The sequence below is a fragment of the Grampus griseus genome, assembly GCF_964374135.1.
Source record: "Grampus griseus genome assembly, chromosome: 3".
NCBI classification, from domain to species: domain Eukaryota; kingdom Metazoa; phylum Chordata; class Mammalia; order Artiodactyla; family Delphinidae; genus Grampus; species Grampus griseus.
Window position 1 is genome coordinate 165379934 of NC_139019.1, and position 23854 is coordinate 165403787.

Below are 23854 nucleotides of genomic sequence, written 5' to 3' on the forward strand. Positions count from 1 at the left end.
GGGTTCTGGGCTGTGAGACCCCCTATATGGGGCTCGTCTGGCCACTGCTGTCATCTGAGCAGGAGACGGAACCCAGGCCTGCGTGGGGGACTCACCTGACAGCTAAACGCAGGTAGCCTGGGGGAGGCCACACTCCCATGTTCCCCGGGCCATGGAGGCGCTTGTGGGATGGAGCCTCCCACCACTCTGGACTGGGGATTCCGGGGTGGCGGGAAGCACGAGTCTGCGCAGGCAGGGACACCCGGGGCCAAGGCAGCGACAAACTGGGCTAAGCTGCAGGAGGTGGGCTGCCAGTGGCCATGGACAGCGGGGAAGGGCTGGCGCTGTACCCCCAGGGTAGGGTAGGGCTTTGGGGCTGCCTCTGGGGCCCACATGCCTCCCTAGTGGATGCGGCTCAAGAGGGCCTTCATCCTGTCTACTCTGTCCTGCCCCCGGGCACACCAAATCTTCACAGGGCCACCACCCGCCTGTGGCTGGAAATGAGCTCTTAAGTCTCAGAGACCAGGAAGGCAGAGACGGCCACAGAGCGGCCAGGGACCTCTGCACCACATAGAAGTCCCTGCCCAGGCTGTGCCACCGTTGAAATACCACCTGGCAGCCCGTGCTAAGGCTTCTCCCTCCCTGAGATGACGAGACAGCACCTGGGAGTCTTGTGGCCGTCAGGCAGCAGGCAGAGACTGTCAGCCCCAACGAGGTCATGGTCTCAGTCCTGGCAGCAGGGTGACCGACCCGCCCTGGCTTGTCCAGGAGATCCCTAGGCTTAGTCCTCAAAGTCCTGGGAATGCCCTCAGTCCCGGGCAAAGTGGGATGGGTGGTCAGGCCGGGGGCGGAAGGAGCCCCTGCATCTCCAGAGCTGCGTGGGTGCCTGTCCCCGCCTGTTCCTCGCTCCCCCAGGGGCAGGGTAGGGCCTGCCTTGTCTTAGTCCAGGTCTAAAGTGGGTGCTTCTAAACTTCAGTCATTGATCGACAGCCAGGGGCAGGGGGGAGGCTGTGTGTGTTGGGTGCTCCCCAGAGAAGTCCTCACATGGCAAGGCCTCCACGCTTCCAGGCCCAGCCTCGTTCCCAAGGGGGCAGATGTGCCCCCCACCGCCACCCCTTGGTGGCCGAGCTGGCTCGCCTGCCTCCACCCTGGGTCAGGTAGAGGTCAAAGCTAGCAGATGGGGCCCTTGTCATGCTCCAGGGCATGCGGTCCTGCTGGAAATGGCACCTCTGAGCCTTGGGGCAGGAGGTTGCTAAGCTAGGCCTGGAGAAGCACTGCCCCCCTCAGGTCCCTCTGCCCTTGAGCCACCCAGAGAGCTGCCTGTATGGGAGCCCAAGGGGATTCAGAGACAAAATCCCGCCCTGGGGAGGGGCAAGCTGCCGGTGGCAGACACAGGCGCTGAGTCTAGAGGAAAAGGAGTGGTCGGGCCTTCTCATCCAAAAGCCAGATTTGTGCCCAAGGGACTGGGCTTAGAAAAGGCGGGCGGGGGCGGCGGGAATAGGGTCAGCTGGGGAGATAGAAGAGGCAGGCGGAGTTCCCGTGCTCCGGGGGGCAGGCATGCTGGGGGAGGGAGGAAGGGCTGCCAGGAGAAGTGACGCAGCTGGGGCCCACCTCCTCCTCCCTGGGTGAGTCGCCTGGGCAGGGATGGAAACCATGGCTGGAAGACCCAGGAGCCACAGCCACGCACACGGCAGGGCTGGGCTTCGTGGCTAGGGGTGTGGAATCTGGCAGGAAAAGAATGACTAAACTTCTCAGGGTGTGGGTGTGGGGAGAAACATGCCTCTGGGCTGTTTGGAGGAAAGAAACCATTCAAAGGGGATTGGGGTGACACATGGGAAAGTGGGAACCATGGGCCCAAGGACGATCCATTCCTCCCGCAACCGCCCCCAACCATGGCAAGCTCTGGCCTCTTCTGCATCTTCCAGGTCCTGTTACGGGTTCAGCTCAGCTACTGGAAAGATCCCGGGGTCACCAGAAGATCCCTGCCAGAGGGCAGCAGTAGTGCCCGCCCAGTGTGGGGGGAGAGAACCCGGGAGAAGGAGGCCTCGGTTAGGGCTGGTGGCGCAGGCCATGGTCTCCAAGGTGGAGAGCTGGGGTGGAAGCCAGCTGCCCAAAGGCAATCACCTTGAAAAGAGCTCAACTCTCAGAAGTGGGCATTGCCTGCTCCCTGCCGGGCTGGGCTGGGCCACACACAGAGAGGAGGTGTTACCTAAAACAGGGATGGCAAATACCATTCACCAATCAATGGGTAGCACTGTGGTGAGAATTCTGGGCACTGTGGGAAAGGACACTAGGATCAATTAGTGATGTTTGCCATTGGCAAAGGGACAGGGGCAAGTGCAACAGAACAGCCTAATCAATCATCGTATCTGCTATGGAGGCAGGAGGATAGTGGCAGCATCCAGGAGAGAGTCTCCTGATCAATGTCTGTCACGGGTACAGGAGGGGTATCACGTGCAAAGCTATCACATGGGGGAAAAAATTCCTTGACCAGTTAGTCACATCTGCCACGGAATGGGGAGTAGTGACATGCTTAGGAAACAAAAATGCCAGGATCAATTAGTGATGTCTGCCAGGGGCACAGGACAGGAGAGAGGTACAAGGAAAAGAGTGCTGGATCAATTAAGAATGTCTGCCTTGAGTGCAGGAGGGGAAAATTTCTGCATGGTGTTGTCTGGAAACAGTGGTGGCAGTGGCAAGAATAAGCTCTTGCAGGGCTTGAGCAAAATCATCCCTGGCCAGGGAGGTGAAGGGAGAAAGGCCTGGGGTGTTAGCTAAGTATTTGCCATCCCTGACCTACAGGAAACTAGGAAACCGTGTCAGGAATGGGCTGGAGGGGTGGGCGCCAGATGGGGGCAGTGGTCAGGTTAGTGTCTGTGTGAGTCAGCTTAGCCCAGGGCAACACGAAGCCTGGCAGGCGGCAGCCACGGCAGAGGTTTTTAAAGGTTAGCTGGATTTTTAGTTGTTCTGTTATTTATTTATTTATTTTTGGCGGGGGCGGGGGGAGGGGATATTATGGGGTGGCATGGTCTCCACCACTACCAAGTTCTCTATTGTTTGCTACCACACTAAGTGAGTACTTACCAAGATCTCCCCCTTTGAAAATGCAAAGTTAGGGTTGTGGGGAAATCAAAGAAGAGCAGGCGGAGGAAAAGAGACGTAAGGGACATGAGGGGATGGAGAAAAAGCAGGAAAGGCACAAAAATGAGGAGAGAGAAGAGCAGGGGGAGAAAACAGCAAAAGAAAAAAAATTACATGCTATTAATTATATTCATGGTGTTAATATTTAATTCATTATCATCTCCCGAAATGAAAAAGCAACAATATATGTATTACCTATGGCAAGCGCAAAAAAAAATCATGCAGTGGTTACACCCTTCTTTTCCAGAGGGCTCTGTCATCGTGCAAGATAAAGAGCAGAGCCCCCATCCCCATCCCCGCCCGATGTGGAGGAGGCAGGGGACACCGGCAGAAATTTTTGCAAAGATGATGTGTTTTCTTAAGCAGGAAAAAAAAAAAAAAGGGCACCTAATACTGGCCTATATAAAGCTGTTCTTACTTCACAAGGCCTCTGGCTGGGGCATGACATCAAGGTGGAGAACCCCCCATACAGCTCTGGGTTTCCCCAGGTATGGGGATCAAAGCACCCCCAGGCTCCCCAGACCTGCCTGTCACAACCAGTCTCCCCCCAGGCTCCGAGTCTCCAGGGCTGGGCCCGGGAACCCAATGTGGCTGCAGACACCAGAGGGACTGGGCTGCCCCCCTCCTTAGTGTCAAGTTCTAGCCGTGGCCTTGGATGTCAGACAGGGCCTTCTGCAAATCTGCCCCCTAGGCCCTGCCAGAGCTGCCGCTCAAAGACCGGTTTCCCAAAATATTAAAACCTAAGTGGATTTGAGAGGCTGGAGGGGTGGGGGTGGGGGTTTCTGGCGGGACATGCTATGAGCCAGGTGCCATCGCTGGGCTTGGTGGTCCCTTAGTGCCCTCCCACCCCCGAGGGTGGAGCTGCGGGCCGCGGAGGGTGCAGGGGTGGGCAGTTACCTGGTTGGGGATGGCTCTCTTCTTGTTCAGCTGGGTGCTCCTCTGCTGGGCGCTGAAACCAAAGCACAGAGAGAGCTCATGCGGCAGGAAGCCCATGAGGGACGAGGAGCAAGAGGCCCTCGTGGCCCAGGTGGGGTTCTCTCCTGAGTGGGGGCCAAGGGCAGAGGCAGAGAGAAGCCCCCCGTGTACGAAGGGCTGCCCAAGGGAAAGAGAGCGGGCTCATGGAACGAACGAGATACCAAATTAAACCCTGACTTCTCATCCCTGATCTCGGCCACTCCTGAGAGTGCCAGCTATTTCTAGGAGTCACTGGGTCCTGGTACTTCCAAGAGGGGGCATGGGAAGCTGGATTCCCAAGTGGCTGGGAGGTAGCCATGCTGGCTTCAGAGTAACCTTCAGTGTTTGGGGGCTGAAACTTGAGGCTTCTTCCCGCTTTCTCCTCCCATCCTGGCCCGGGCACGAGGCCCAGAGCGGCTCTGACCACAGGGCCATCCAGACTGGGAGATGAGGCTATGGGACAGCTGCTCGCCATGAAAACGCTACTCATCTTGGATGGCTCCTGACCCAAGTCAGAGGACAGTCAAGGTCAATGTGTTTCTGCAAGGTCCCTTATTTACCTATAGTCCCAGATCTCTTTACTTCTTCATCTATGTCGTTTCCTGGCTAGTTCACAACAGACAGACGAAGTCTCCTTTATTTTGTACGTGGGCACCTACTCAGCTCCCTTGTTTGTCCTAATATATTTTCTACTCGGACCATCATTATCACCACCGGCAACCAACTGTTAACTCCTGTTACTTAGGGGTCATATTGTCTTTTCTTATCATATTGTTTTAGCTGGAACTTTTGAAACAACATGAAAAGGCAAAACATCTTGTTTAATCCCTTTACTGAATGCCTCTGGAATTTTACCTTAAAGTTCAAGCTGGTTGTTGGATAAGGTAGTGTGTGTGTGTGTGTGTGTGTGTGTGTGTGTGTGTGTGTGTGTGTGTGTGTGTGTGTGTGTGTGTGTGTGTGTGTGTGTGTGTGTGTGTGTGTGTGTGTGTGTGTGTGTGTGTGTGTTAAGGAAGTAGGCTTCGGTTCCTAGATCAGTAAACGGTGGAACATTAAGAATGGAAATGAGGGACTTCCCTGCCGGTCCAGTGGTTAAGATTCCGCGCATCCACTGCAGGGGGCATGGGTTCAATCTCTGGTCAGGGAACTAAGATTCCCACATGCCGTGTGGCTCAGAAAAAAAAGAAAAGAATGGAAGTGGAATTTATCCACTGATTTCCCTAAGATCAATATATTCACTACAAGGACTTTTTCTCTGGGCCTTGTTTTTAGTGTTTTGAGGGCAGTGAGAAAACACCCCAGAACTTCTATGCACAGCAAGGAGGTGGATCAATAGTGTCTGAAGGACACAGAGCTAAGCCACTCACAGTGATGTCTGGGTGCTGGTGAGGTCCCAGATGCTCTACCTCCTAAGGGCTTCCTGGGTCTCACACATGACTCGCAGCCCCTCTTTCCCTTGCCTCCTTTGTGTGTGTGTGTGTGTGTGTCTGTGTGTGTGTGGTGTACGCATGTGTATGTGTGTCTGTGTGTGGTGTGCGCATGTGTGTGTATGTCTGTGTGTGTGTGGTGTGTCTGTGTCTATGTGTGTGGTGTGTGTGGTGTGTGTGGTGTGTGTATGTGTGTCTGTGTGTGGTGTATGTGTGTGTGGTGTGTGTGTGTGGTGTGTGTATGTGGTGTGTGTGTGTGGTGTACGCATGTGTCTGTGTGTGTGTGTGTGGTGTGCGCATGTGTGTGGGGGTGGTGGTGTGTGTGTGTGGGGTGCGCACGTGTGTGTGTGTGTCTGTGTGAGTATGGTGTGCCCATGTGTGTGTGTGTCTGTGTCTCTGTGTGTGTGTGTGTCTGTGGTGTGTGTGTGTGTGTGTGTGTGTGTGTGTGTGTGGTGTGGTGTGTGTGCTGGGGGGAAAATCCAAAGTGCTCCCCTTGGCCTGAGGCCCTCCTGTGACGAGGCCGTGACCTCACCCCTCCACCTTGCCTTGGCCTTCATGCTCCGGCTTCTCAGCCTTCCTTCCCTGTCTCCAGTGCTCTCTGACCCCGCTCCGCTCCGGCCCCACCGCCTGGCTGTCATGACTTCCTTGGAAAGGTCTCTCCAAGCCTCATCCCTCACTGCCCTCTCCCACAGCCCCTCCACCTGCCCTCCTTTCCCACTGTCATCCTCCTTATGAGAACTGGCTTAACGACAGCGTGTGGGTTCTCAGCCTCGGGGTTCTGAAAAGGCAAGGCCCAAGTCTGGCTTGTTCACCGTCCTAGGACAAAGGCAGTGCTCCGTGGCTATTCCGGGGGCCCCTGCGACATCCCACCCAGGGCCGGGGCCTGGGCCTGGGCCTGGGCCGGGTGGAGCCTGGCACCCTGGGCCCCGCCCCCAGCCAGGGCGTCCCCCGTTCACACACTAGGGAAAAGGCACACAGCAGGCAATACCCACCCGGTCACCAGCTGCTCAGTATAGTAACAGCTGGGGGAAGTGGGAAGGCCCAGGAATCCAGAGGAAAGAGTGGAGTGGTCAAAGGAAAAACAGGAGAGATTGTGAGAAGGAACTGTGGATGAAGTGTGAGAAGCAGAGACATCAAGGTGAGGAAAACAGCAGCAACGTGAAAAGCGGGACCGGCGTTTCCAGGCCCCACACACCCGGCTGCTGGGGGAGCGGGAGCAAGTGGGGCTGCGAGCCCAGCCTGAGGGGCAGTGCCCGGCCAGGGCCCCTCAGCCTTCCCCACAGCGGGGACAGTCCGGCCGGGGCCCTCAGCTCACCTGGGCTGGGGCAGCAGCTTCTAATCATGCCCCCCATTCATTCGTTCACTCATTCATTCATTCCACTCACCAACCACGTGTCCAGCACAGAAGAGCTGAGTGCACTGATGAATGTCTACCCAGGGAACTACTCAGCCAGCAGAGACCCTGGACGGGAAGACCCTCATGCCCAGCCTGCTAGCCCCTTCCTCCCTGCACCCCCAAGGCCAGGCCACAAGGCCACCCTCCGGACTCCCACGGGCGGTGGACAGCCCCACCCCGGCACTGACCACACTGTGTCTTAACTGCCTGGGGGCAGCTCTGTCCCTGGCGCAGGACCTTCCTTTCAGGGTGGGGACCTGGGTCTGGGCCTGCTCACTGCTGTTATCACAGGGCCTGGTGCAGTGAAAGCACACCAGCGATACCGGCTAAACAAATACAAGGACGCTGGCTACCAACCGCCTGTTATTCTATCAGGCTCCGGAAAGAGGACCTTCGCGAGCCATCAGAACAATCTGTGTGATACTCACCGAGGCGGGGGGCTGATGGCATCAGCGGGTGACACTGGAGGCCACCAGCATTTATATTTATATCCTGCTGAAATCAGCGCCCTGCTCTTCTGGCCCCTTATCCGGGTGCCGTGGAAGGTTCTAGTTTTAAATCTACAGCATATGGACAGAAGCCATGCAAATCCTGGCAGCACTTCCCCAAGAGCAGCCCCTGGAGCCCTGAGCCCCTGAGAGGCTCAGTGAAAGGGCCCAGTGCACGTGGGGGAGACTGGGAAAGCTGCACGTGAGTCTACGAAAGGCTCTGAGAAGCCCTGCAGGAAAGGAAGCAGTGAACGCTAGTTAGCCTTGCCCTTTCTTGAAGTCTCTGACCACTGGACCGCCCTTTCCTCCTTAAACTAACCATGGGGGTGCCCCACAGGAGGTGCATTGGGGACAAGGAGGCTGGGGGGTCGCTGCTACCCAGCAAAGCTTCCAGATGCTCTCCGATGGCCCCGTGCTTCACCTGGGGACCCATGACAGAGAGACCTTCGTGCCCCGGCCCAGCAGCGGAATCCCAACTTGACCGCCTTTCTCAAGGAGTGGCTCTGAGGGTGGACACTCATGCCACCCCACCAGCCGCTATCTTGAAAAGTACATACTTGGCAAATCCAATGAAGTCTTCGTGGTTCGTGTTGATGTAGGACTGCTCGATGTCGATCAGAAGAAGAATCTGGGGGAAAGTGGGGGTCATGGTGAGAACAGAGCCCAGCGTGGCAGGGAGGGGCTGCTGCCAGAGCACTTCCCGCACCCGCCAGCAGGGGGTGCCCCGGAACAACCACACTGTTTCCCAGTTAGAAGAGTGATCACCCACCCACTCCTTCCCATATCCTGGGGTCCATCTGCAGGGGGAAGGGGGCATGGGTGCTTCCAGACACCAAGGCCTCACAAGTGAGAAAGACTGGGCCAAAAGAGCAGAGTGAGGCAGCCCAATGTGGTAGCCACAAGTGCGGCCTCCGAGGCCTGGAGTAGGGCAGTAAGGCCTCACTGCAAAGGCTTACGTAGGTCACAATATGTCCCGTTGAGAGTAGTGCCTGGCATGCTATAAGTGCCTCATTAAAACGGCAAAGGTGGAAACTATTGAATATCCTGTGATAAACCATAACAGAAAAGAATATGAAAAAGAACGTATATACATGGAGAACTGAATCACTTTCCTGTACAGCAGAAATTAAACAACATTGTAAATCAACTATACTTCAGTAAAGGACTTCCCTAGTGGCGCAGTGGTTAAGAATCCACCTGCCAATGCAGGGGACACGGGTTCGATCCCTAGTCTGGGAAGATCCCACATGCTGCAGAGCAACTAAGCCCGTGCACCACAACTACTGAGCCTGCTCTAGAGCCCGCGAGCCACAACTACTGAGCCCGCGTGCCTACAGCCCATGCTCTGCAACAAGAGAAGCCACCACAATAAGAAGCCCGCGCACCGCAACGAAGAGTAACGCCCGCTCGCCGCAACTAGAGAAAGTCCGCACGCAGCAACAAAGACCCAACGCAGCCAAAAATAAATAAAATTAAAAAAAAAAAACAGAAAAACTATACTTAGGTAAAATTAAAAACAAACAAAAAACTGGCAAAAGTAATTTGGCCAGGTAAGGACATTAAAATGAAACACACGGGCACAAAGGCACACACCAGCCAGCCAGGATGTCGTCTCAGATAAGACACGGGCCCTTAAACAGCCCTGTCACTTCACTGTGCCTCTGAACCCTCAAGCATAAAGCGGGCCAGGCACTCGGATCTTGGGGGGCTGTTGGAAAATGCTGGGGTGCTCCGTCCACGGGAGACACTGTCACTGGTTTAAAAGGTCTGAGTCCTGTTGCCCCAGAGCCCAGCCAATGACAACAGTGGGGCAACCGGGGGCTCTGGTGTGTATGGAAGGGACAGTAGCATTCTTGCCAACCATGACAACAAAACAAATTAGAATCTCTCAAGCTTTTCACAAAACTTCCAGGTTACAGAAGCTTCGAGGGAATGGGGGACCCTGTGAAGGACAAATGAGTAAGTTTCTTCTCCGTCAATGTCAAGGGGAGAGGAGCTGTTCTAAACAAGGTGATCTCACAACCAAATACAACAGGTGGGCTTGTTTCGGTTCCAGTTTGAATAAACAGTGGCCAATCTCCTGGGATAAACCACAATGGAAAATAATATATATATATATATATATATATATATATATATATATATATATAAAAAGCAAATCTATATGTGCATAACTGAGTCGCTTTGCTGTACTGCAGAGATTGGCACACACTGGAAATCAACTATACTTCAATTTAAAAAAAAAAAAAAGAGAGAGAGAGAGAGAACACAGTGGACCACCGTGGGGGAAATAACCCAAACCAGGTGTCGGGCCACATGAAGGCAGGATGACAGCCCTGGGCTGAGCAGGTGACAGGTGAGACTTGAACTGTGGCTGTGTGGGGCATCTCACTCTCTACCTTTGGGTATGCTTATGCAGTCTTCATAAGACAGTGTGAAAACACAGAAAGCACTCAAACATGTTCTGGTGGGTGAATGGATAAGCAGGCTGTGGTCCACGTGCACCATGAAACACTACTTGGCAGTCCTAAGAGACACACTTTGGCTACACCACAAACAACAGGGATGAGTCCTGAATGCATGGGACACAGGATCAAAAGGCTACCACAGGGCTTCCCTGGTGGCGCAGTGGTTGAGAGTCCGCCTGCCGTATGATACAGGGGACACGGGTTCGCGCCCCGGTCCGGGAAGATCCCACATGCCGCGGAGCGGCTGGGCCCGTGAGCCATGGCCGCTGAGCCTGCACGTCCGGAGCCTGTGCTCCACAACAGGAGAGGCCACAACGGTGAGAGGCCCGCGTATCGCAAAAAACAAACAAACAAAAAAAACTCACACTGCACGACCAAGATCTACTGCACATAAACTGTATCTGAAGAATGAAACAAAAAGCCAGTACCTGGTCCTTGGTCCTCCCCTCCCGTTCCCGGATGTAAGTGGTGACGATTCGTTCGGTCTCCTCTCGCAACCGGGGGTAGGAGCTGAGCTGGAGGGAGAGCAGAGTGGCGGCGTCGGCTGGGTTCTCGTGGCTTGGGCAGCAAAGTGAGCCAAACGGAGAACATGGGAGGAGGGGGGGGTGGCGTGGAGTGTGCCCACCGGTTCCCCACCCCGCTCCTGTCTCAGAGCTGCTCCAGCCGGGAGACAGGAAGGGGACGGTGAGGGGACGGTGGGCCGGAGAGATCGAGAGGGTGCCCGCACACAAGCAGAGGTGCTTTTCGAGAATGCGTCTCGGAGGTGGAAAGTGGCAGAAAGTGGAGAAAGCGGGTGACAGCCACCCCCCTCCCTTGAAGTGCTGGGTGAGAGCAAGGACACAGTGTAATTAAAGCCCCTGGGCCGCCAGGGCGAGGGCCTGAGCACAGCTCAGGAGTGCGCAGCAACGCCCGTTCTAGCATAGGGGGAGGGCCAGCATCTGGGCCATCGACCTCGGAGGGACTCCCTTGCGGGGGGTGGGAAACTGCTCCTAATCATCTCACCTTTGGGATCCACTCCTCTGGCACCCCCACTGCCCCAGCCTTTGCAGCAGCAACCAACCCAACGCACAGAAGCCCACCTTCCATGGTTTGGGGAAAGATCACGAGTTGGGAAAAATTGAGCCAATGGTCAAAATCACTAGAGGAAAAATTCCATTTTCTTTTTTGGCTACACCACACGGCTTGTGAGATCTTAGTTCCCCGACCCGGGGTCAAAACCTGAACTGCAGAGTCCTAACCACTGGACCGCCAAGGAACTCTGAAAAATTCTCAGATGCCTTGTGATGTAAGAACACGCAGACCAGCACACGGGCGAAGCGTTTCACCGCGTTGGTGGCAGTTTGGAAACCACCTTTCTCAAAGCGTTCCGGGGATGGGCATGGACACTCATCCCTGCTGCCTGCTTAGTAAGTGCATCTGGCGACATCAAAGGCCTTCCATCCCCGTCAGAGGCCCAAGATGCAAAGGTGGAACCCAAGTGCGACTGGCCCACCCCCTTGTGTCAGCCAAGGCAAAGTTGAGATGTCTCCAAGCGACCACTGGCCCACGGAAGGGGGTTCCTGCCGAGGCAGAGTTTCCCAGATGCTTGGGTTAAGACTCACGATGGGAAAGAGGAGATGGGGGACAGAGGCATAGGTGATAATAATGAAACCTTCTGTTACCTTCTCAGCACACTTTTTAATGACCGTGGCCAGTTCTGAGACCACGAGATCAACACACTTCAAACTCGGCTCTTTGAGTTTTACAATCTGTTTTTTCACAATGGCTTCAAAGGCCATGTCGGGGGTGAAGAGCCCCGTCCTGGGTCATGCGGAGGGCGGGATGAGGTAAAAAGACACCCAGGGGGCAGTGCAGGCCACACACGCGGGACGGGAGACAGAGAAAGAAGAAACGAGAGTCAGCTGGTTAGTGACATGCATGGAGGAGCCTGCGCCCGCATTTGCCCCGGAAGCTGCTTCGGATCAAGAGGCGACCTGGGTCCAAGGGGTGGGCTCAGTCTGGGGTTTAATTACAAAAGTGCTACGGGTGGGAGTCAGCCTACGAACCGCTAAAGGTCTGGGGAGGCCTTGCCTTTTCGTATCTGTGACAATGGGCTCTAGGACGAACATCTCCAAACCACGTGGGTTTCTTTCCCTTCCCTTTTCCAATCGAAGAAGCTTAAGAAGCAAATGTGGGCTTTTCCAGACTGAGAACAGAAGGATGAAGCAGAAGCTCCTGCCTTGGAAGGCCGACCCAGAGCTCCACGGCCACGGGGGGCGTGCAAGCACAACCTGGCCGCTGGGAAGCGCTTCAGCACCGTGGCCAACACGTGCTGCCCCGGGAACCAGGCCGGGGGTCCGAGGGCCACTGCCTGCGGACAGCACTGCTCCTGCGGGAGCTGGTGGAGGCTGTTAGGGGCGAGCCCAGGGCCGAGCACTCCTCAGGCCGTTGGCGTTTGGGCCTTTCTCGGCGCCTTGGGGACAGAGAAGTGGCTGGCTCCGGGACAGCCTGAGGGTGCCAGGCATTTGTCAAGAAGGCATTTGTGAGGGGCAGGGAGGTTCAGGGAGCTTGGCCTCCAGCAGGTGACGCGAGGTCCCTCTCTGCTTCCCAGAAGACAGCAAAGCGACAGCCCAGCAAGACCCCCATCAGACACATGCTAAGCTTGGTATCAGGGTCCCAGGGAGCCCTGCCCACCAGTCTGGAATCTGGAGGCCTGGCACCCCCAGGCTGCACCCAGGCCAAAACGCTTCTGCCCCGGCCTCTGGGTAGAGGCCACGTTCTTGGAAACTGAGGCAATCTGGGAAGGGGAGGGAGGGGGACCAGCGGGGCAAAGGCCAAGCAGCCATCGGGAGCCTGATACCAAACTCCCACAGCCCCGTTTCCACAAGGCCAGGAGTCACCCTGCCGAGGGTCCAATACCTTACTGGTACACTGCCTAACTGTATTGATTAGCTCCTGGATAACCAGGTCGACACATTTCAGACAGGGCTCTTTCAGCTTGACGACCTGCTTTTTCACAATGGCCTCGAATGCCAAGTCCGGGGTGAAGAGCCCGGTCCTAAAACCATCCGTACCCGGGGAGGGGGCAGGGAGATAAGTCAGAGAGAAACAAAGCACGGTCAGCGATTTCATAGGCACGGGCTGGGTTCCCGAGAGAGCCAAGGTTGCAGCAAGTCTGGGGGTCGGACGCCCGCGTCCGCTACCTGGAACCCCCCCAGGGCGATGTGAGGATCCCACGGCGACACAAGCGTGGAGGGCGGGAGCAAAACGGTGGGGACCCAGGAGGAGTCCGGGGCACCCATGACGGGGACAAATGCTGGGGTTCCTGCAATCGTGCCTTGGGTCTGACTTCCTCCCCACCCCCCAGGGCAAATCTGCAGTGAGCTTTCCGACTTGGCTGACCACGGTAACTGGGCCCTTTAACCCATGTTTAACCCAAGGGCAGCGGACAGCCGCAGGGCTTACGACAGATCCACACAGAACTAAGCACATCCACCCTCGAGTGCCTTTGGAGACCCAGAGGGAGAGACTGACAGCTACTGCAAACCATCCCAGAGCCCTCTCCAGGCCCCCCCAGTTGGGGCACCCCAAGGATTGTGGGGACTGACTCGCTGCAGGGTGGCACCATGGAGGTGAAGGGAACACGGCGCCTCCCCCCGTGGAACTTGCCTGACTCCGTGGATATTCTTAATGGCGTAGCTGATCTCCCGTCTTAAGTCCTTCTCGTCGAACTCCATCTGAGAAGAGACAAACCAAACACATGCAAGGAGGTGCCTGAGGCACCGCCACATCAGGTCTGTAGCGAGGGAATGTCACCTCCTGTGTACCATTTACATTCACAGGGCAGAATGTTTAATTGGTCAGAATTTTCAAGAACATTAAAACTCAGTTTCAGCAAGGATGCTCTGAAACTAACACTCTTGCTCTCTTGGAAGGAAAATCAACTCAAACTTTCTTCCGGGCTATGTGACAGTAAAAATCAAAACATACCTATACTGTCACAAGGTCGTTTTTAAGAGCTCTAGGAATTTATCTTGAGGAATTAATCAAGGATTAGCTACATTCACAAAACCAGCCATAACTGCTGAAAAATGTGCAAAGAACCTAAATGCCGCGAAATGGGAGACTGGTTAAATGAACGATGGGACAGTCATAAAATAAGGTAGTGTTCTGCCATTGACAACGCATGAAATGTATATACTAGTTTGGAAAGATGGTAAATCATTTGAAAAAAGAAAAGAATACAAAGGTGCATAATTAATTTTTTTAAAAATACATATGCACACACTGGTATGGATGAATATATGTATTGTGTTTGTGGACGCAGGGAGGCTTTTTGCCTGCATTTGCACAGAAATAATTCTCAAAGGACACACATCCAAGTGCTAAGAGGCGTTGTCTGTAGGTGTTAGGATTATGGGTGTTTTTTTCCTTTTAGCTGTTGCTCTTCTATTGAAAAGAACATGACTGGTTTTTACAAAGGTGGCACGTGCTCACTGTAAAAAAGTATAAAACTTCAAGCAATTAAAACAAAAAGAAAACCTCCAATCCCAGCACCCAGAGCTGACATTTTGTGAATATTCTTGCAGGTCTGTCTCTGCAAAAAGACACACATCTAGACATGCGTGTATGATTTCATACGAAGGATGTTGTAACTATCATCTGTATGTTCTGTTGTACATGCTGGCTCCATAATCTGCTTTCTCCCTTTCAACCACATGCTGGGGACATTTTCCCGTGTGAGTTTACCTATATTTTCTATGTACTTTGCAAAGAACATGTATTCAGAGGAAGAAAATGGAACTTTTCCTACAGCTCTGCTGGAAATCTCTAAGCTCAGGGAAGGAGGCCCGGGCCTGGAAGTGGGAGCTCGAGACCTCGTGGCCTGGGAGGAGGCCGGGTTCAAGGTGGACTGAGCAGAAGGGTCAAGGCTGACCAGAGGGCCTGGCCGGGCAGCGCTACCTTCACCAGCTCGAAGGGAAACCGCTCGTGGAAGATGCGATTGATCCGGGCACCCCCGGAGAGCTCTAGCGTGTCCACTTGGTCTCCGGAGCCCTCGATCCTCTTTTCGAAGTCCACCCCAAACTGCTGGACCATCCTATGAGGAAACAGAAGACCCGAAGGTCAAAGCAGAGGTTTTAACACAGCTCCGGAATTACGTCCCTGGTCAAGCCGTGGCTTACTTTCCTCCGCAGTGAAAGCACTGTATCCCAACCACTAGGCCACCAGGGAACGCCCATCTTTTTATTTTTTAGCAGCAAAACCAGACAAAATCCAGGAGCAGCCAGTGGCAAGCACTTGCTACACACCAGGCCCGCTCTATAGGCCTGCTACGACTATTCATTCATTGAGTTGGGGGCTCGGGGGGGGGCAGTTATTACTCCCATTTTGCAGATGGCAAGAGGGAGGTGCGGGGTGTGTGTCGGGGGTCACAGTTTAGCAATCTCTGCCCTGAGGTTTGGCCTGATCCAGCAGGACCATAACGTGAAAAGGGAGCCCCTGCACACAATTCAGGTGGCTTCCACTGGTTCCCGCCACCTCCCAGTCTGTTTGGGTCAGGACTCCACCACTGATGGGCTGAGAGGCCTTGGACAGGTGGCTCTGCCCTCTGAGCCTCAGTTTCTTCATCTGCAAAGTGGGTTGGTTGTAACAGCACTTCCACACGGGGTCACTGTAATAAGGATTTAAGGAGTTTCTAGATTTCATCAACTCAAAGCAGGCATTGGTCCCCAAATGCACTAATGGCCCTGGACACCCCCCAAAAAGAAAAATGTTGCCAATTAATGGTAATTCATCTGAATTATCTGGTTTGAGAAGTTAAAAAAAAATTTTTTTAAGTGCACACCTAATTGATGAAATGTGGTAAACGCCACGCGTGGCCCCTTAGAATCCAGCCCAGCCCTTAAAAAAAAAGTGTCTCAGAGTATTGCTGATTAGTGCTGTGAAGAAGTGAACAGTAAAGAACCAAGATATTTATCAGTGTTTTGGTCTTCTTTAGCATTTCTAATTGTTTTCCCCAGTCCCTTGCACTGTCTGTCTGAATCATTTCCTCATTTCCATTCCCCCAATTCTGGATCTCCTCAAGTACTGTGTGGAGGTTCCCCAGAAGAGGAGCTGCTCCAATCGGGACCAGCCCCGCACTGGGCTGGCAGCAGGGAGCTGGCAGTTCCCTGGCACAGAGAAGCCCGGCTCTTACGGGCAAATACAGCTGATGCCTGCAAGCTGCCAGGGCGGCCAGTCTCGGCCACCAATGGATGGGGTTCTTCCAGAACACCCAGGGGGTCACGCACAGGGCGTCCCAGATCCCCAGAAGCTCTCTGCCCACGTGAAGCAGACAGCGCCCACGCTTGACTTCCTTCCCAGAGACACAAAAAGGCCTACGTTAATGCTGCACCTGGAATGGGGACCTTGAACGGTGGCCAAATCAGGGCCAAGGTCGTAAAAGGCTGAGCACTACAGCAAGGACAGAGTACGGAGCAGGGAGTGGTTTAGGCAGCGGGATGAAGACCACGCCAGCTGCCGCCAGACTCGGAAGGGAAAAGACGCAGCATGCGTGAGCATCAGCCTCCCAGGGGCCCTGGAGTCCGCGCTGCACGCAGAGAGCATACTTACCAACTATCATGAGTTAAATTGTGTCCCCCCCAAAATTCATGTTGATGTCCTGACCTCCAGGACCTCAGAATGTGATCTTATTTGGAAACAAGAGTCTTTGCAGATGTCATTAGTTAAGATGGGGTCATACTGGAGAAGGGTGGGCCCCTAAGCCACTGTGACTGGTGTCCTTAGAAAAAGGGGAAATTTGGACACACAACACAGGGAGAACGGCATGTGAAGATAAGACAGAGATTGGGAACCCCAAAGTTGCCAGCAAGCCACTCGAAGTCCACAGAAGAAAGCAACCCTGCCAACACCCTGATTTTGGACACTCAGTGTACATAACTATGAGACGATACATTTCTTTTTCTTTCTTTCTTTTTTTTTTTTTTTTTTGGACACACTGCGGGGCTTGTGGGATCTTACTTCTCTGACCAGGGATTGAACCCAAGCCCTCGGCAGTGAGAGCACAGAGTCCTAACCACTGGACCGCCAGGGAATTCCCAATAAACTTCTATTTCAGTTTAAGCCACCCAGTTCGTGGTACTTTGCTGCAGCCACAGCAAATAAATACACCAAGGTACAGGGCAGGTAAGACATCTAAAACTGACCAGCGGCCCCTAGAGATGACTGGTCCTGAGTTTAGAGCCACAACTGCACGTCTAGGGAACGTGCATTCCTGATCCTAGTTCTAGAAGGAGAGAGATCCAGGCACAAAACACAAAAGCTGAGGGACAAGGGCTGGTTTGAAAAATGTCCCCGATCACCTCTGCTTGGGGAAAAAAACCTGCCAGGGTTTTAAGTGATCTGTGTTCTATGCACAGGAGGGAGCTGAGGTGAAGGTCATTGTATAACTTGGTTCCCCGACATGGAGCAAGGACCAAGCTGTGCCTGGGAGGAAAAAGCTCGACCCAGAACAATCGATCATGGTAACGAGGATGATTAAAGTAGACAGTTAGCTTTCCTATCACTGGCTCCAAGTGAGCCACATACCATATATACCTGTGTGGGACCTGAGGGGGTGCCCAGAACGAGGCCGGGAGGGCCAGCGGGCATGGGGCCCCCTGGAGGCCACGGAAGCGCTACTGATTCAAATTCAAGTTCTCCTCAAGCTAGTGATCCCTCTTTTAGGAGTCTGCCCTGCGGGAATCCTCGCTTGTGAGCTCAACAATGAATTTGAGAAGCATCTATCGAAGAAGCAAAAAAATACCCGAATGTCCCCTATGGGCATGGGGTCACGGGAAGAGCGTATGGGATACTCCAGGCGGCCGTGGGAAATGGAAGGCTCTCGATGCCACTTCCATCAGCTGCGAGAGAGCAGAACTGGGGGCTAGTCTGATGCCACTGTTCTCATTCTCTGGTAAGACAAGAGCCTGGAGACAGGAACCGTGGTGCAGAGGAGGGAGGGGAAGTTTTCACCCTCTGTACACATGAAGGCAGTCAATTTTATAATAAAGGCCGAGGAGGAGGTCACGCAACAAGCCATTCAAAGGGACGCCCGCCAGCAGGGAAGGAAGAAGCAAGGGCCTCTGCTGACTGCTGGTCTGTGTGGCCCACAGCCTGCAGGAGGATCTGGGATTGCAGATAAGACGCTAAAGAAGGAACACCAGCCCTCGCTGAGGGGCCGCAGATGATAGCAGTGCACCTCCGCTGTGATGTCAAAACCACCTGGGCCCGGGCCGGGCCTCAGGGCACTGGTGAAAGAAGACACGAACCTTGGGGGATGGGTGCTGTCGTGGAGGGTGTCCCCTGGCCCGCCCCGCCAAGGGCCCCAAAAGCGTCTTCACAAGATTCCCCAATGGCCACGTGACGTTGAGAGCCGCTGCGGGCTGCGGTCATCATTTTAGGGGCGAAGAAAATGAGGCTCAGAGGGGTGTGGCCACCTGCCTGTGGTTGCCCATCAGGCCCAGGTTTAGCCCCAGGCCGTGGCCTCTGCAGCACGCGCTACACCAGATCTCCTAAAGCCTGCAAGGGGCCAGCGCTGGCGCTGCAGAAAGCTTTTCGGAATGGGCTGAGGCCGTCTGATGTTAAAAGCATTCTCACCCCCGATCCAACCAGTGTGCAGTGCCACTTGGCAGAGAGGGTAGGGGGACGTCAGGGCTATAACGGCCACACAGGACAGTGTCCCTCTGGGAGGGGTCTTGTACGCGGCACCATCCGCCATCTGAGGTGCCAAGGAGCTTCTGGATCCCATTCTAGCCAAGCCAGCTAAGGGTCCCCGGCAGGGCAGACACCTGGAGTGCGGAGGCAGGAGAAGACCCGGGTGAGAAGCTGAGATCACGGGGCACACCCACTCCTCCGACTCACAGCTGGGTGGCTGCCGGGAGCACCTTCTTAGAGTGAGGGTGAGGATTCCAAGAAAGCAAGCAGAAGTAGCTGACACATGGCTCGGCTCCCTCCCCCCATGTCTGTCCTCCCTGCAGCCGCCAGAGGGCGCCTGTGAATACCTGAGTCAGGCCACGTCCTGCCAATGCTCAGAACCCTCCATGGCTCCCACCTCAGAGCAAAAACCAAAGCCCTCCCCATGGTCTACAAGGCCCTGTAGGCCCTACCCTGTTCCCTCCCCGCCCTCCCTTCCTCCCACTCTCCCCTCGCTCACTCTGCTCCAGCCATATGGGCCTTCTCCAACATGCTGGATGAAATCCTGCCTCAGGGCCTTTGCACTGGCCGGGCCCCCAACCCCAGGACTCTGCGTGGCCCCCTTCCTCACCTCTTCAGGTCTCTTCCCGACTCTCACTGTCTCAGGGGGGCCTTCACTGGCCACTTTATTTTAAATGGCACCCCTATAACTACCCTGGCACTCTCTAGCCCCTTCCCTACTTTGATGCTCGGCCATTTCACAGAGTACACATGTTCTCATCTACTTATCTTGCCTCATCCTTTCCCCCCTCCGCGTTCTGAGCATATGGTGTGTCTGCCCAGCACACTGGGGAGACCCCAGTGCTCAAGACAGGGCCTAGCACACAGGGGGCTCTGGCCAAGTGTTTGTTGAACGAACAGACGGACGGATGAGTGGGGGAGCCTGAGGCCAGGTGGAGGTCCCGGAGCGCCAGGCGGGGGAAGGGGCACATACTGCAGCAGGGCTTTGGTCTTGCGCGTGGGGTCGTCGGGCCGAAAGTTCTTGTACTCCTCCACCTCCTTCTCCAGGGACAGCAGCTGGCTCTGCAGCTTGCTACGCAGGGCCGGCAGTGACTCCCGGATGTGGTTGGTCAGTTGCTGCAGGAGAGAGGCTAGAGGTCAGAGGTCAGCACAGGCAGGATGCTGAGAAGGGGCGGGCCCGCTCCACCCCCAGCCTTGAGGGTCCAACAGAAACATCCAGCTGGAGTCACACTGGCGTGAGAGGCAGGGAGAGATGGCACAGCTCCGTCCACAGCGTGAGATGCTGCAAAAAGCCCGCGGGGCCTTGGGAGGGCAGATCAACCAGGCTGTCACACCAAAGAGTACACGCAACTGTTCGCAAGGATCAGGCAGCAGGACCCAAGTGCTGACTGGGAACAGCCTCCCACAGGTGCCGCTCGGTGGGAGAAAAAAAAAAAAAGCCTAGAAGCCAACGCAGGACCCAGGTACAGAAGGACTGTCAGACGGGCGATGGTGCATCCACACTGCAGAATGCTGGGGGAACGTACAGATACGGGGACGGGCCCTACAAACTACAACAGAAACAGTTTGCCAAAAAAGGCACAGAAGACACCTATGATGTGCTCCCCTCTGTAAAGACGGGGAGAAAGTAAGAACACATTTTCATTTGCACGAACAGAGTGAAGGATGGTTCACAAGAGAAGGGCAGAATGGACCAGGTGGGTGGAAGGACCCTTCCCTGCAGCCCCCTTTTCCTCTATTGTTCTGCCTTTTGTTTTTGTTTTGTTTTGTTTTATTTTTTGCGATACGCAGACCTCTCACTGTTGTGGCCTCTCCCGTTGCGGAGCACAGGCTCCGGACGCGCAGGCTCGGCGGCCATGGCTCACGGGCCCAGCCGCTCCGCAGCATGTGGGATCTTCCCAGACCAGGGCACGAACCCGTGTCCCCTGCATCGGCAGGCGGACTCTCAACCACTGCGCCACCAGGGAAGCCCTATTGTTCTGCCTTTGAACCACGGGGATTTGTTCCTTATTCACAAATTTTAAAAGGGGGCAGCAGTGCAGAAAAAGTTAGGCAATGAGCCTCAAGATGGGTCGTTCAAGAAAAAGCTAGTTACAGAGCAGTGGGTAAATATCTTAACTGTTCAGGTGGTGAAAAGGAAGGCAGAAAAGGAAAAGAAGGAAAAGAGAAGCAGGAGGAAAAGGAAGGCTGGCGGTACAGACACATCAGTGTCTAGCGTCTCGAGAAGGAAGCCCAGGAAGTGGTGGCACTGGCCACCTCAGGGGAAGAGAGCCATCGCGGGATGGGAGGAAATGGGACATTCACTATATTTGCACTGTCTGACTTTTTTTAATGCTATGATAGAAGAGAAAGAGAGAAGGGAAGAAAAGAATAATAGCCATAACATCAGCTAAAACCCACAAAGTGCAAAGCAGTGTTTTGTGGCCACATCTGTCCTACAAGACAAAAGAAATGACAAACTCTCCATCAAGCTAGAGAAAAACACATGAAGGAGCCTCACACTCCGCCAAATGAATCTGATGGTCACCCCAAAGCCCTATGTGAGCTGGGGCCCCTCCCTGTGGAAGCTGCAGGTCCCTAAGGGTGGCAGTCCACTCCGGCCCCTGACAGCATCCTGGGGCGTTACAGTGGCCCCATTTAGCTCGTGAGGCAAAGGAGGGGTGGGGGGACCAGGATGTGGAGCTGGGCTGCTCACCTGCGGCTCTCAGAGGGGGCCCCAGGCACTTGCAAGGAGTTTTACTTCCCTTCCTCTCCCTCCACCCCCTGCCCAGGCAGACCGCTGCTTCCTTTCCTGGAGGGCCCCTCCCACCAGACACTTACTTCCCTCTTTGTTCTGCTGAGCTGCCTGCTCTGCCTTCCGGCTCTGCGCCAGCTCTCTTCCCGGCCCCATCACTGCCTAGCACTCGACTGTGCCTCTACCTGGTGCCCCCACCTGGTGCCCCCAATTAGAAACATCCCTTCCCTAAGGACAGGGCCCAGCTCCCACGTTGCCACTGTGTCCCACTGCAGTCATGAAGGACTCAGGCTGTCGGGCCCTGCCCCATCCGAGATGCTACCATATAGCACTGAGGGGGAATTCCTCGTAACCCCGGGGCCACTAAGGACCACACTGCCTGCTAAGATATAGCTACATAATTAGGGATTAGGGATATAGCCACATTAGGGATTTTACTCTCGTAGAAAGTGGCACACGTGCAAAACGATGTTACTAAACAGCAGCCTGTTACTGACTAGGAACATTAGAAACCAGCCTTCCAAAAAGAGCCTGCTTAAACAGACTAAGACCCATGTGTTCAGGGACTACTACAGGGCCACGAAAAAGAGTGAGGAAGCTTTTTCTGTAGGGACAGAGCTCCAGGAGATACTGCTGAGCAAAAAAAAAAAAAAAAAAAAAAAAACCAAGGGGCGGTTATCCATGACTATGCAAGAAAGAGAGAAATGTGATTCTCAAAATTCCTTTTTGCTTTTATGAACAGAAAGAAACTCAGGTGGTGTTAACAGTGGTGCCCTAGGGGTGGGAAGCAGGGGCAGATGGGGATGCTTCACTATATACTTTTTTTTTTTTTTTTTTTTGCGGTACGCAGGCCTCTCACTGCTGTGGCCTCTCCCGTTGCGGAGCACAGGCTCCGGATGCGTGGGCTCAGCGGCCATGGCTCACGGGCCCAGCCGCTCCGCGGCACGTGGGATCCTCCCGGACCGGGGCACGAACCCATGTCCCCTGCACCGGCAGGCGGACTCTCAACCACTGCGCCACCAGGGAAGCCCCCCACTATATACTTATAAACACTGGGTTTTTTTATGAGCCCTGTGAATATACTACCTGTGGGAAAAAATAACACTAGAAAAGCAGTGAGATACCAGAGCTGCTGGCATTTGCTCTGTGCTGCATTTCATGGAGCAGACGCCAGCCCTGGGGGCAGGGATGCGGATGATTCCCGCCTGATGGACGGGGAGGCTCGGAGAGGCGGGGCTGGGCTTTGGACCAAGGAAGGCCAGACTCCGAAGTCCTCCCGCTTGGCTACTGTCGAGCGCTGCTAGCCACCCGGTGTTGGTTCAGGCGAAGCATTCGTAACCCAGGTCATCAGTGTCAGGAACTGTATGCAAACTTCTGGGTACGTGACTAAATAATTACGGTGGTAATTAAAATAATGGTAATAAACAACAGGGTCCTACTGTATAGCCCAGGGAACTATAGTCAATATCCTGTGACAGACCATAATGGAAAAGAATATGAAAAAGAATATATATATGTATAACTGAACCACTTTGCTGTACAGCAGAAATTAACCCAACATTGTAAAGCGACTATATACCTCAATAAAATTTTTTTAAAAAATAAAAATAAAATAATGGTAACAATAGTAGTGATGGTAATAACAGTACCAGGACAGACTTACTGAACACCCACTCTTCTCCAGGCCCTGAGTCAAATGTTCACTGAACCCATTTTGCTAAAACAAGTGCTGCTCTAGACCAAGGCCAATGGCACTGTGCATGGCAGCTGTTGTGCAGTGCACAGCCTGAGCAACTGCACAAAACCCTTGCCGTACCTGATTCAGAGTCTTCTGCAGGTGTGGGGTGCCCATGCGGTCTGCCATGTGCCGGTAGGCCGGGTGGGAGAGGAAGAACTTCCTCTCCGCCGCCAGTGCTGCGCGGATGTCCTTCTTGCCCTCAATGTCCTTCTGGCTGCGGTTCACCACGCCAATGTAGCCTGTGGGGAGAGAGGGTCAGGTCAGGGCAGTGCCAGGCAAGCCAAGGAGCCCAGATGTCCCCTTTTTTGCACGGGACCGGGCAGTGTGCGGGTGTAGACATGGATCTTGCCCTATAAGTCACTCACAGAGGAGGTGACAAGCCATACGCATTACTCAGAAGCAACACGGGGAATGCAAACACCGAGTACAGTCCTGAAAAGCAACGCCAAGTGTTTGGAGGAAGAAGTTATATTCAGCATGGTGTGAGAGGCTGGACAGAGAAAAGCTCTGGAGAAGATGAATTCCACAATCCGAGCTTTAGAAATGCAAAAAAAACCTTCAAAATTAAGGGCAATGGGGGACAGCTAATCTTGCTGGATATTAATACCTATTCTACACTGTGCCACAGTGAAAAACAGGAACCAACCTAAGTGTCCAACAAATGGGGTCTGAGTAATGGTCCGTGTACCCCCATAGGAGAGACCCCACAGGAGCTTTTACAGTCATCTTGAAGAGTATTTGCCTTCAAGGGAATGTTCACAGGGACACATTCTGCTATTTTGCTAAGTGAAATGGAAAAGCAGGTCACCAGGCGGTGTGGCGCTGGAGAGCTGGCGTTCCAAACCAGCTCCGCCACCTG

General features: G+C 54.2%; 1 protein-coding gene across 7 annotated transcripts in view; it reads right to left on the bottom strand.

Annotated features, from left to right (window-relative positions):
• DNM2 (dynamin 2) overlaps positions 1-23854 on the bottom strand; it is a 92099-nt gene that overhangs the window by 17265 nt on the left and 50980 nt on the right. For 2 of the 7 annotated variants that reach the window (XM_082649795.1, XM_082649793.1), the window contains exons 6-14: positions 23074-23234; positions 19497-19639; positions 14792-14927; positions 13499-13566; positions 12749-12887; positions 10279-10365; positions 7940-8010; positions 6491-6520; positions 4018-4069 (exon numbers count right to left, since the gene is read on the bottom strand). In XM_082649795.1, the coding sequence (XP_082505921.1) occupies positions 4018-4069; positions 6491-6520; positions 7940-8010; positions 10279-10365; positions 12749-12887; positions 13499-13566; positions 14792-14927; positions 19497-19639; positions 23074-23234 (887 nt within the window). Of the gene's footprint in view, positions 1-4017; positions 4070-6490; positions 6521-7939; positions 8011-10278; positions 10366-11511; positions 11651-12748; positions 12888-13498; positions 13567-14791; positions 14928-19496; positions 19640-23073; positions 23235-23854 lie in introns of all 7 variants that reach the window. The other 5 variants (XM_082649798.1, XM_082649797.1, XM_082649799.1 and 2 more) reach the window with 3 other exon arrangements.